Source organism: Sceloporus occidentalis, unplaced genomic scaffold (assembly GCF_023333645.1).
Source record: "Sceloporus occidentalis isolate IW3139 unplaced genomic scaffold, rSceOcc1.0.p SCAF_1, whole genome shotgun sequence".
In the NCBI taxonomy this organism is placed as follows: Eukaryota; Metazoa; Chordata; class Lepidosauria; order Squamata; family Phrynosomatidae; genus Sceloporus; species Sceloporus occidentalis.
This window is the reverse complement of record NW_028316981.1, coordinates 315,025,287-315,037,470: the sequence shown is the minus strand read 5'-3', so window position 1 is coordinate 315,037,470 and position 12,184 is coordinate 315,025,287. Positions and strand designations below refer to the sequence as shown.

The window sequence follows — 12,184 nt, the reverse complement described above, 5'->3', positions numbered from 1 at the left end:
AGGAATGCACTGATACATATGAAATGATATGGCACTCTGCTTATGCAGCCATGGAGTGAATGTGGCCCTTGTGCGATGGTCAAAAAATTACAACTGGATGTACAAAAGGAGTGAGCAATATTCCAATGGATTCCAGCCACTGATTTGGGGGAAGATCCAAAGGTGCATTAACTGGTCCATTCTCTTTCCCTTTTAGGACAGTAAGAGTGTCCAGGTTCAAGGTGTAAGTGTTCAGAAGTGTTTCCAAGGCTGTGTCTACACTGGAGAATTAATGCATTTTGACACCACTTTAACTGCCATGGCATCATGCTATGGAATTCTGGGATTTGTATTGTGAGATATTTAGCCTTTTCTGCCAGCAAGCACTAGTGCCACAGCAAACTACAAATCCATGAATTCCATGGGACTGAGCTGTGGCAGTTAAAGTGGTGTCGAACTCCATTAATTCTGTGGTGTGGTAACAGCCCTAGAATCAGCTCCTGGTTGCCGAGAGGCCTTGAAACTTGTGATGCAAGAGGGCAAACTGAAATAAACATGGCTAGTGTGTCAAGCCCTGTTTAGATACTCTTTCAAAACGGAGATGCTAATCTGTACTTATTTCCTTGGTGTGAGAATAAACAATTTCAAAAGTTTTCTCCTTCCTGGATGAAATGGTTGTTGTTGTTGTTGTTGTTGTTGTTGTTGTTGTGTGCTTTCAAGTTGTTTCTGACTCATGGCAGCCCTAAAATGACTCTATCATGGGGTTTTCTTGGCAAGATTTGTTCAGAGGCAGTTTACCATTGCCTTTCCCTGAGCCTGAGAGGATGTGATTTGCCCAAACGTCACCTAGCTGACCAAGCTGGGAATCGAACCCTGGTCTCCAGAGTTGTAGACCAGTGCTCAAACCGCTATGCAACGCGGACTCCCTTGGGTGAAATTACTAGAGTTTTAATGCATTCTTCGTTGGTTGTGTTGTATTTTGTGATAATTTTTAATTATTTTCTTTTTTTTAATGTAAAAATTCATATGTGCAAAAAACATTGTGTATTTTTTAAAACAACAAAAATAATGTGCAGGTGTTGTTTCTGGGGAAAATGTGCACAGCCCTACATTTTTGCACAGAGAACAATGTGAGTGTTTGCATGAAATGCAAGATCTTGAGGCGAGGGAGTTTTTTGTACAAAAGCCAATCATAAGCAAACATACCAGAGAGGGTCAACATTGGTCTTTCCACACTCACTGAAGATTGAAAAATCTCCGTGGTTAACTTTTTTGTCAGTGGGATGCTCAGATATGTTGGAGCATCCTTGTTGAGAATGTGAAAAATAATGAATGTTCTCTGGCTCACTCTTGTTAGAGACAGAAATCTGAGTGTTGTTGTTGCTGCTGCTGCTGTTTTTATATTTATATCCCACCTTTCCCGCAGTTTTGAACTCAAGGTGCCTTACAACAATTCATACAAACATAGCTAAAAATAAATAGCACACAAAAGCTTAAAATGAAGTTAAAAGAAACTGAAAAACAGGATCAATTTATGTTATGTAGCTCAGTAGTTGAGCAAAAACAGGGGGTTCCAGTCTCACTCCTTTGCCATCCTCAGATAGGAACTGAGAAGGAGTCTTGTCTGAAACCCCCAGAGAGCCATTGCTGCTGGTCAGAGTTGAAAATACTAGGCTGGATGGGTTCTCAAGCGTCTGACTCAGGTTAAGGCAGTTTCCTATGCTCCTAAGGTTTGAAATCTACTGATCAAATGTAGTGTCCCCAAAGCATTTTCCCCTACTTCTGTGTCTCTTAGAACAATATGATAAGATGGATCTCTGCTTATTAAAGTTGTTGTAAGAGAGCTAAAGAATACCCTAAAGAAACTAGATCCTCCCTGATCTTGGAAGCTAAGCAAGGTCAGCCCTGGTTAGTAATGAGATGGGTGAGTGCCAATGAATCCCAGGAACTGTAGGCTATATTTCAGAGGAACTGGCAAAACAACCCCTGAGGGAAACCCTATGAATTTCGTGGGGGGTCATCATAAGTCAATAGGTGACTTGAAAGTGTGCATGAATGCACACCCGCACACCCGCACACACACACACACACGTAAGGTAAGGAGGCAAGGCACAGAAAGGGGAAGCACAGTGTGTGCAATTCAGGCCAGTGTTTCTAAAAGGAAACTCATTAAGAAGACTTTTTAAATGGCTGGTGTGGAAGCGTATCACTTGATACTTGGTGAATTGAACTCACCCAGTGTCCCAGGGTTTACTAGGCAATATAGGCCTCAGTCCAAATATCCCCTTCGCATAGCATAAATACCTACTTGAGGGTAACATGTCATGGCAGCACTATGCAACCCCGATGTAGAATACCAAGGTACCACAGTAGAAGAGAAAAAAAATGACCATTGCACAGTGACCACACTAATGTGCACAATTCACAATGTACAACATGCACTGTGATCATATGTGTGCATAGCATCATGGTTCCCACAACTATGCTTATGCTGCAGTCATCTGGAAACATCTTTTGTACAATGCTGAGATTGTCAGTCTGCATGCATTGTGCTCCTTATGCATGAATAAGTTACTATCTGAATTCCAGCCAGATAAAGCTAGGGCCAAAATCCTCCAATATCAAGGAGATGGAATGTAATTTTACACTCATGGATTTATGTGACAATTGTGCAACATCAACGCATTCATGAATGACAGCATTGCATAACTGAATGTAAAACCAAACATGAAATGCATGGCTGCAATATGTAATGTACTGTGGGGCCCCATGTAAAATGGTTTTGCATGTGCAACTCAGCTTCAAATTGAATATAGTGGTTCTGCACTGGACAAAAAAGTCCAGCCGCATCTGTAGGTGAATTTACCCAAGTAATGCCAGCCTAAATCTAAGCTGGTCTTTAAATAATAGTCACAAAGATCACTGGGTTTTTCTCCCAGGTAGGTTTGTATATAAGGAGTGGAGAACCTTTAGCTGTTCAGATGTCAAGAAGCCACTATTTCCATCTAGTTTGTCTTACCTGGGTAAGGGTGGATGCCGTTGGCAAAGACAGCTTCTGCGGCGGGTTGCCCATTAGCCTGTGGCGGTAGGCCAGTGAAACCGTTCACCCCAATAGGAGATGGGATGCTAGGCACGGCTGGTGCGGTGATGCCTGGAGGCGTGCTGCCACCTAGAGGGGGGCAGGAGGGGGGAGACAAAGTAACATTGTAAATATTACCAGTTTGGCAGTTGCATTGTCAGGTGTGCTTTTTATCCTGCGATTCTGCCATACTGGGGCTGTTTCATGTGCACCCATCTCTTCTGATGGTATATTGGATGCTTTAGGATGCTTCTAAGGTACAGTATTTTAAAATATCACAATGCAAAATGCATTGCAAAATGCAAAAATCAAGAGGTTTACTGAGCAATTCAGCACTGGCAAGGTTCTAACCTTGTATAGGCCAAAGAGTGTACAATTGCTGGAATATTGGGCCTTTGAGAGTTACACACATAGCCATTGTCACTCCCACCCCTCCTCCCCCAAAAACCTGGGGTAGGGTGAAAAAAGTATTCCCCCCCCTCTCTCTCTTTCTCTCTCTCTCTGTGTGAGAGAGTGCTATTGACTATTTCCCCCTGTTTGGGGTTGCTTGAGTCTTACTCCCTACCTTTTCGAGGCTATCTTACAGACTGACTCATGGGATGGTGGACTGTCCTTTTTTGGAGGTCTTCAAACAGAGGTTGAATGGGCATCTTTCAGGAGTGCTTTCGTTGTGTAGTCCTGCATGGCAGAATGGGGTTGGACCTCATAATGCCTTCCAACTCTAGGATTCTCAGGCCTATAGATAGGGTTACCAGAATGAAAACTGGAGATGTTTTCTGTACCATGAATGGTTGTGTAGAAGAAGAAATTTCAGCAGGTTTTGCTTGTTACCTGGTTGGGTGACATGCAACACCTGCTGAAATTTCCTCTTCTATGCTATTATTAAAGGCACAGGAGCCCTATTCAGTTTTCAGTGTGGCAACCCTATCTGTACAGGTCCTTCTTCAAGATAGAAACTAACAGGAGTATGAAGTCTGCTTTAAAGAAAGGCGAAAGGAAGTTCTCAACTCTCTATAAACATGGCCAAAATCCTTGGATGCTATTGGCCATTTTGGAGCAAAATCTTCTAGCTCTCCAAAACTGAGGGGAATATGAAGTTTTTGGAGGAGTGAAAAAGAGTCATTGGATGCACATGGGAACCCCAGATCACACTATCTCCACCCTGGTGGAGAGTCTGAGCAATGGAGAATTGGAATTAGACTTTTCAATTCTGGCCCTTAGCATCTACCTGACATCTCTGTACTGGATATCACATTCAGGGAAAGAAGGTACAGTATATAGAAACCTAACTTCCATAGATCCTCTTGATCACTATCTCACAGTTTCAATGGACAGTGCTTGTATACATAGACCAATGCACATAGGATACTACATGTATATAAGTCCAATTTGAATGTGACTTTCTAATCAGGGATGACAAGCATGTCTGGTGATAGGATGAGTGCACTGGAAAGGGAGGGACCATAACTCTGCTTTCTGACCAGGCACCAGCTTGGCTTCAGCCTCAGAAAACTTGTATTTGGAAAGAGAGCTGCCAATCCAGTGGTGGTTGGTGCCTTCCATGTCAGTCTGGGTTTCAACCCAAATTTTACAGGAGCTATTCATGGTGCTGAACACTAGTTCAAAAATAGATTCAGCACATTGGATAGTGCCTCCAAGGAACTGGGTTTGCTGTCCCCAGTTGCCATTGATGGAGTCATGAAGATTTCCATCCTCAGATTCATGGAATCCTTGAGCCAGCTGCTAAATGAGTAACCCAAGAAAACTGCTCTATTGTGCAACAGAAAGAATGGATGGCAACCCCACCCTCTACAACTTCTTTTCAAAGGAGGTCAAAATGCAATTGATGAATAAAAGGTGCCTAGTGAAGTGGAAATTGATGTTCTCATCACATGAGGAGACCTGCAAAACATCCCGTACTAGCTTGGTGCCCATGGTGGACAAAAAATCTGGTCCTTACCAGAGGTGGGCGTCATGGGTGTGGCGGCCAGGCCGTTCATGTTGAGCGCTGCCATCTGTTGCATCTGAGCTGCAGCAAAGGCAGCCATGGGGTTTAGGTATCCTCCTTGAGCCACGGATGCCATGATGGCCGCCTGTTGCTGCATCAGCTGGAACAAAGAGAGCAGGGAAAAAATATCACGCATTCACTGGCAGGGTTGCCCCACACCCTCCAACATTTCTCAGATGAAAGCCAGGACACCTGTGGACAAGCAGCATCAATATGTAGTCAAGGGGGCAGGAGTTATTAAGAAGAAAGAGCAGACAATTTAGGAGAGGCTGCAGCAATTTGCTTTTGCCTGAGCCTGCTGGGAAGGGTAAGAGTCTGTCTCCTGAGTTCAGAGAATGCAAACTATTGGTCTCAGTTTTCAACAATGAAGTAAGCTGAGGACAAAGGGGGAAAGCAGGAGAAAGGAGAGGGGAACTGGAACCTTTAAAAAGCAACTGAAAACCTAAGAGGATTAATGAGGACTGCTTCTGCCAAATGAGAACAGTTGGAGCATATGTTGCCCCAGAAAAGAGGTCCTATGTGGACCAGGTACAAGTTATCTGATGGCCTTTTACATCTCCCTATATGAGTCTGAGCCCAAATATCTTAAAGATACTGGATATTGTCTGATCTTAGAATCTAAGCAGGGTCAGTTGTAGTTAGTAGATGGATGAGAGAGTGCCAACAAATATCAGGTGCTGTAGGCTATATGTCAGAGGAAGGAACTGGCAAAACCATCTCTGAGTATCTCTTGCTCAATTAAACCCTATGAAATTTGTGGGGTTGCTATAAGTTGACCGGTGACTTGAAGGCACATGGACACACACAGAAACACACATCTGTTAAGAAGCAAGCTATTCAATCTGTTTTTCATATTCTTTGAGCCACCTTGAGCCCCAACACTGATAAAACAGCAGCAGCAACAACAACAATGACAACAACAGCTGTACACTTTCATTGCCTTGGAGGTTCTCCCTCCAATGCTCCCATTTTTTAAAAAGTGAGCTTTTTTAACAAGGTTGTCAAACAGGTAAAGAACTTGTATATGATTAATCTGCTGCCTTTTAGCCCATGACTCCATTAATTGATTGCATTATATATTTAAATACATTTGCATATTGTCAAATCCTGTCTGAGATAGGGAAGGCAGTATGAGATAACGTTTCAGTTTCATGAACAAAAGCTACAGCCTCTTTGTTAGAAGAAGATGTACTTAACATGTTCTCTTTTTCATTTGCTTTCATAAAAAGTCATCTGAACCGAAGAGCTTCAATCTTTACCTGTGCTCTAAGGTGTATCCATATTGCAGAATTAAAGCAGTTTGACACTACTTTAATTGTCATGATTCTATCTTACAGAATCCTGGGATTTGTAATTTGGTGAGGCACCCCAACTCTCCGACAGACCAGAGGAACACTTCACTAAACTACAAATGCCCAAATTCTATGGTATGGAGGTATGACAGTTAAAGTGATGTCAAACTATTTTAATTTCTAACCAAAGTCAAAGCAAACTACCTAGTTTATCTCCTATTGACATGCTTTCTTTGATCAAGCAATCTCCTTCCCTGGCAATAAAAGACACTTCATGAGAAAGGTGCTGCTCTCTTCCAACAAAGGGCCTTGTGACCTTTGCACTGAACAAAGATGTTTTATTATGAAATGAACCAAATATTATGGCTCTTCTTGTATTGATTTTGCCTTGAAAGTGTCAATACAAACAGAAGGTAGACAGTTCTGTGTTGAGTATTCTTTAGTTGCTTCAATCCTTGCATGACAAGGGGTTGGACTAGGTGGCTTTGAGGTGTATGGTTCTATGAATCTGTGGTTGTTTTTGCCAGTAAGCTCAGATCGGAAGTTTACTTGAACAGTCATACCAAAAACCTCAAAACATGTTTCTTGGGTGTTGAGAAATCCTGATGAGAATAATTCTTGAGGGTAGAGAATCGTTGCAGTTCAGGACATTTTCTGTGCAAAATTCACATGTGGTTGTCTTACATCGAAAGGAGATTTCTTTGCTGAAAAAAATCTGTGCAGGAAATAATGTTTCTACAATTTCTATAGAAAACCTATGTGTAGAAAATACTATTTTACATGAAGATTCAACCATGGCAGAATCTAATCCACTTTAGAACTTCATTAACATTGGCATGTTTTGATGTTCCTCAATAATGTCTTTCTACCTAATCGTATCCATATCATTATTGATTTGTTCTTTGGCCATTAGTAATTGTTGGAAGAATTTTGTTGTTTTTATATGTTGACAATTTATATAATTCCTGAATTGTAATAAAATAAAATTTGAAAAAAAGAAAAGAAAATGCTGTGCAAAAATACCACATGCAAATTTTGCATGCATTAAGTCTCAAACTAGGAATAGACTTCAAAAACTATGCAGTTTTTGATATCTTTCTCAAAATGGAAATAAAATTGGTAAAATTGCATGTTGATTCCTTCAAGAAGAAAATTAGCAAAGAATTCCATAGGTGTCAGATAGACTGGACTTTGAGAAAGCTGAAGACCCTTCTTCCATAACATCTCAAGACAACCAGCAGGCTTGGTAACTCCTACTTTGTCTCTTTCCTTCTTCCCTCGCAGGACTTTAAATCATCTTTCCCTGATGTAGAAAGCTATGCTCCTCGTATTGCATCAATAGAGTCTCATCCAGCAGAGCTGTTCAGGGTGATTAAAGAGTTAACCCAGCAACCTCCCACCCTGAACCCTCTTTTAGAACCAACTAAAGCCTGCGGTGACCTAGTTAATGACTTCTTTACTGATAAAATCTCTCAGATAAGGGCTGATCTTGACACCAGTATTATAACAGAAACTATGAGAGAGATGTCCAGTGACTCCTTGGACTATGTTAGACTGGATCACTTTGAGCTTGTAAATACCAATGAAGAGGACAAGCTCCTTGGATGTGTAAAGAAGACAACATGCCCCCTCGATCCCTGCCCATCTTGGTTGACCGCTCAAGGAGGGGATGCAGTAACAACTTTGCTTCATCCCTCAGGGAGGGGAAATTTCCATCTAAGCCAGGGGTCGGCAACCTATGGCCTGCGGGCCAGATGCGGCCCGGCGAGGCTTTGGGCCTGCCGCCGATTGACGCCGATCGCGCTCCTTCCCTGGCCTTTAAGGAGGCCCGGGCCAACTTAGAGGCCACGGAAGAAGGTGGAGGCCGACCGCGATCGCCGCAATCACGGCTGGCCCTCGCACTCATCCCCTGGCCGTTAAGGAGGCCTGGGCTCGGGCCTCCTCAAAGGCCAGGGAAAGAGCACGAGGGCCGGCCATGTTCGCCGCGATCGCACCTGGACCTCCACCTTCTTCTCTGGAGGCCCGGGCCTGGGAAGGAGTGCGAAAGCCGGCCGCGATCTTCGCGATTGTGCTCGGCCCTCCACCTTCTTCTCTGGCCTCTAAGGCCCGGGCCCGGGCCTGCTTAAAGGCCAGGGAAAAATCCCGTGGGGCCGCCGGCGATTGCCACGATCACTGGCGACCTCCTCCCTTCGTCTGGAGAGAGAGGCCTGGGGCTGCAAGGGCCATGGAGGAGCCCAGGAGGCGGCCTGCCCAAGCCCTTCCCTTCGGCCGAAAGGACCCCTTGGAGTCCTTTCGGCTGAAGGGAAGAACCAAAGGGAAAGGCCTGGGATGGTTGCCCAAGCCCTTCCCTTCGGCCTCCCTCCCCTTCTCGTCCTCTGTGGAGGCCTCAGCCTCCGCAGAGGCCGAGAAGGAGCACGTGGGGCCCCCACCGCCGGCCTCCTCTCTTCTTCTCGTCCTCTGTGGAGGCCGAAGCCTCCGCAGAGGCTGAGAAGGAGCCCGCGGAGGCGGCCTGCCACTCCGGGGCTCCGTCGCGGCCCATGCAGCCCCAGGCCTCCCTCCGGAGAGAGAGGCCTGGGGCTGCAAGGGCCATGGAGGAGCCCAGGAAGGAGCGCCTGGCCCTCCATCTTCTTCCCTGGCCTCTAAAGAGGCCCGGGCCCAGGCCTCCTTAAAGGCCAGGGGAGGAGCCCACGGGGCTGCCGGCGATCGCGGCGATCGCATGTGGCCTCCTCCCTCTGTCTCGGTCTCTGTGGAGGCCGCAGCCTCCACAGAGGCCGAGAAGGGGCACGTGGAGGCGGCCTGCTGCTCCGGGCCTCCGTCGCGGCCCATGCAGCCCCAGCTCTCCCTCTGGAGAGAGAGGCCTGGGGCTGCAAGGGCCATGGAGGAGCCCAGGAGGTGGCCTGCCCAAGCCCTTCCCTTCGGCCAAAAGGGCCCCTTGGAGCCCTTTCGGCTGAAGGGAAGAGCTGAAGGGAAGGGCCTGGGACGGGTGCCCAAGCCCTTCCCTTCGGCCTCCTTCCTCTTCTTGTCCTCTGTGGAGGCCGCAGCCTCCACAGTGGCCAAGAAGGAGTGCACGGGGCCGCTGCCGCTGGCCTCCTCTCTCCTTTTTGTCCTCTGGAAGGCTGCAGCCTCCGCAGAGGCTGAGAAGTAGTGCGCAGGGCCGCCACCACTGGCCTCCTCTCTCCTTCTCGTCCTCTGTGGAGGCTGAGGCCTCCGCAAAGGTCGAGAAGGAGCCCGCGGAGGCAGCCTGCCACTCCGGGGCTCCGTCGCGGCCCATCCAGCCCTAGGCCTCCCTCCGGAGAGAGCGAGCTGGGGCTGCAAAGGCCGTGGAGGAGCCCAGGACGGCGGCCTGCCCAAGCCATTCCCTTCAGCCGAAAGGGCCCCTTGGAGCCCTTTCGGCCGAAGGGAAGAGCCGAAGGGAAGGGCCTGGGATGGGTGCCCAAGCCATTCCCTTTGGCCTCCCCCCCGTTCGGCTGAAAAGGCCCCTTGGAGCCCATTCGGCTGAAGGAAGGGACCGAGGTGGAGAGGGTGGGCACACGCCTCCTCCTCCCCATGGGGCTTCGGCAGACCTGAGGTGTCCTTCGGAGGACACCCCAGTCCTGGCGAAGCCCCAAGGAAAGGAGCAGGGGCCGCGCGCCTGTTGTTCCTGCCCCTCACCAGCCCTTTCTGGTCCCCAGCTGTTTCTGAGAGGCAGCTGGGGGCCAAGGAAGGGCAGGAGGAGCAGGCGTGCGCCTGTCACCCCCTCTCCCAATCCCCCCCTTCTAGCTGTGTCTCAGACAGCTGGAGGTTGGGAAAGGGAGCAGAGAAAGCCCCGCCCCCGGAGGGTGGAAGCTCTGCTCCTGGCATGTGGGTCCACCCCTGGAGGGTGGAAACTCCACTCCTGATATGCGGCCCTACCCCTGGAGGGTGGAAGCTCCCCCCCAGCTCCGGCCCCCCAGTTGTCTGAGGGACAGCAACCTGGCCCCCAGCTCAAAAAGGTTGCCTACCCCTGATCTAAGCTTAAACAAGCGGTGGTTAAACCACTTCTGAAAAAAACCCTCCCTGGACCCTTTGATCAGAAACAATTATAGACCAGTCTCCTTATTACCATTCTTGGGCAAGGTGATCGAGAAGGCGGCTGCCTTCCAACTCCAGGTTGTCTTGGATGAAGCCGATTATCTAGACCCTTTTCAAACTGGCTTCAGGGCGGGCTTTGGAGTTGAGCCATGGTCGCTTTGGTCGATGACCTCCGTCTGGGCATTGACAGGGGAAATGTGACCCTGCTGGTGCTCTTGGACCTCTCAGCGGCATTCAATACCATAGACCATGGTATCCTTCTGGAACGCCTGAGGGAGTTAGGCATCAGGGGCACTGCGCTCCAGTGGTTCCAGTCCTACCTCTCGGGTAGATTCCAGATGGTGAAGCTGGGGGATAGTTGCTCCTCCAAGAGAGAGCTGACATCTGGTGTCCCTCAGGGTGCCATCCTGTCCGTAATGCTATTTAACATTTACATGAAGCCGCTGGGAAAGATCATCCGGAGACATGGGGTGCGGTGTTATCAGTATGCTGATGACACCCAAATCTATTTCTCTATGTCTCCAACTCTTGCAGTGACCATGAATGACATCTCTCCTCTAAATGCCTGCCTTGAGTCGGTAATGGGATGGATGAGGGAAAACGAACTCAAGTTGAATCCAGAGAAAACAGAGGTATTAGCGATAGGATCCCTGGGCCCAGGCAGAGAACTTTGCCAACCTGTCCTGAATGGGGTCATACTTCCCCTAAAGGACCAAGTGCGTAGTTTGGGAGTACTCCTAGATCTGTCTCTGCAGTTGTCATCTCAAGTAGATGCGACGGCTAGGAGTGCTTGGTATCAACTTCAGTTGATACACCAACTGCGTCCTTACCTGGACTGAAAGGACCTTGAAGCAGTGGTACTTGCACTGATAATCTCTCATTTAGATTTCTGTAATGCGCTCTACATGGGGCTACCTTTGTACCAAGTTCGGAAACTTCAGTTAGTTCAAAATGCAGCAGCTAGACTGGTCACCAGAGCATCGAGGTTTGACCATATAACAGCAATACTAAAATCTCTGCACTGGCTGCTGATTAGCTTCCAGGCGCAATACAAAGTGTTGGTTATTACCTTTAAAGCCCTAAATGGCTTGGGTCCGAGTTACTTGAGGGAACGCCTCTCCCTACACAATCCACCCTGCACTCTCAGAATAACTGGGAAGAAATCACTAGACTACATAAATATCAGGCTAGTGACCACTTCCCACAGAGCATTTTCCGCCGTGGCCCCCAAGTTGTGGAATGATTTGCTGGAAGAAATCCGTCTCATTACCACCTTTGATGCTTTCAAGAAGGCACTGAAGACGAATCTCTTCCAGCGAGCCTACCCACCAAACCTGCTGTAAAATTCTCACCTCTGTCAGTGTTCTATGTTTTTTACGGAGAGTCAACCAGCTGTATTGTATTGATAGTAATGTGTGTATATGTGTGTGTGTGTGTGTGTGTGTGTGTGTGTGTGTGTGTGTGTATATATATATATATATATTATGCTATGTATTTAATATTGTTGAAATATGTTTTTATTGTTGAAATTTGCTGAGTGCTGTAATCCCACCTCGATCCGCAGGGAGAGTCAGGAAATAGAAATAAAATTATTATTATTATTATTATTATTATTATTATTATTATTATTATGGCTTCAACAGCTTGCATAGGGAATATTGTGCCTTTTTGGTTGTTTTAATAAAGTTATTCTTGCAATATGGAACACCTCCATTTTTTGTCCCCCAAATATTCATGAATTAACATTCATGCGCTGGAACAACCTCTGATCTGACT

The 12,184-nt window shown here is 47.0% G+C and overlaps 1 protein-coding gene across 10 annotated transcripts in view; it reads right to left on the bottom strand.

The window, feature by feature from the left end:
- LOC149324235 (CUGBP Elav-like family member 4) overlaps positions 1 to 12,184 on the bottom strand; it is a 942,387-nt gene that overhangs the window by 95,408 nt on the left and 834,795 nt on the right. For all 10 annotated transcript variants that reach the window (XR_016277944.1, XM_089497934.1, XM_089497979.1 and 7 more), the window contains exons 7-8: positions 5,019 to 5,166; positions 2,999 to 3,148 (exon numbers count right to left, since the gene is read on the bottom strand). Coding sequence is in view for 9 of the 10 variants with exons in the window: in XM_089497934.1 (XP_089354060.1) it covers positions 2,999 to 3,148; positions 5,019 to 5,166 (298 nt within the window). In the remaining variant the exon portion in view is untranslated. The remainder of the gene's footprint in view (positions 1 to 2,998; positions 3,149 to 5,018; positions 5,167 to 12,184) is intronic.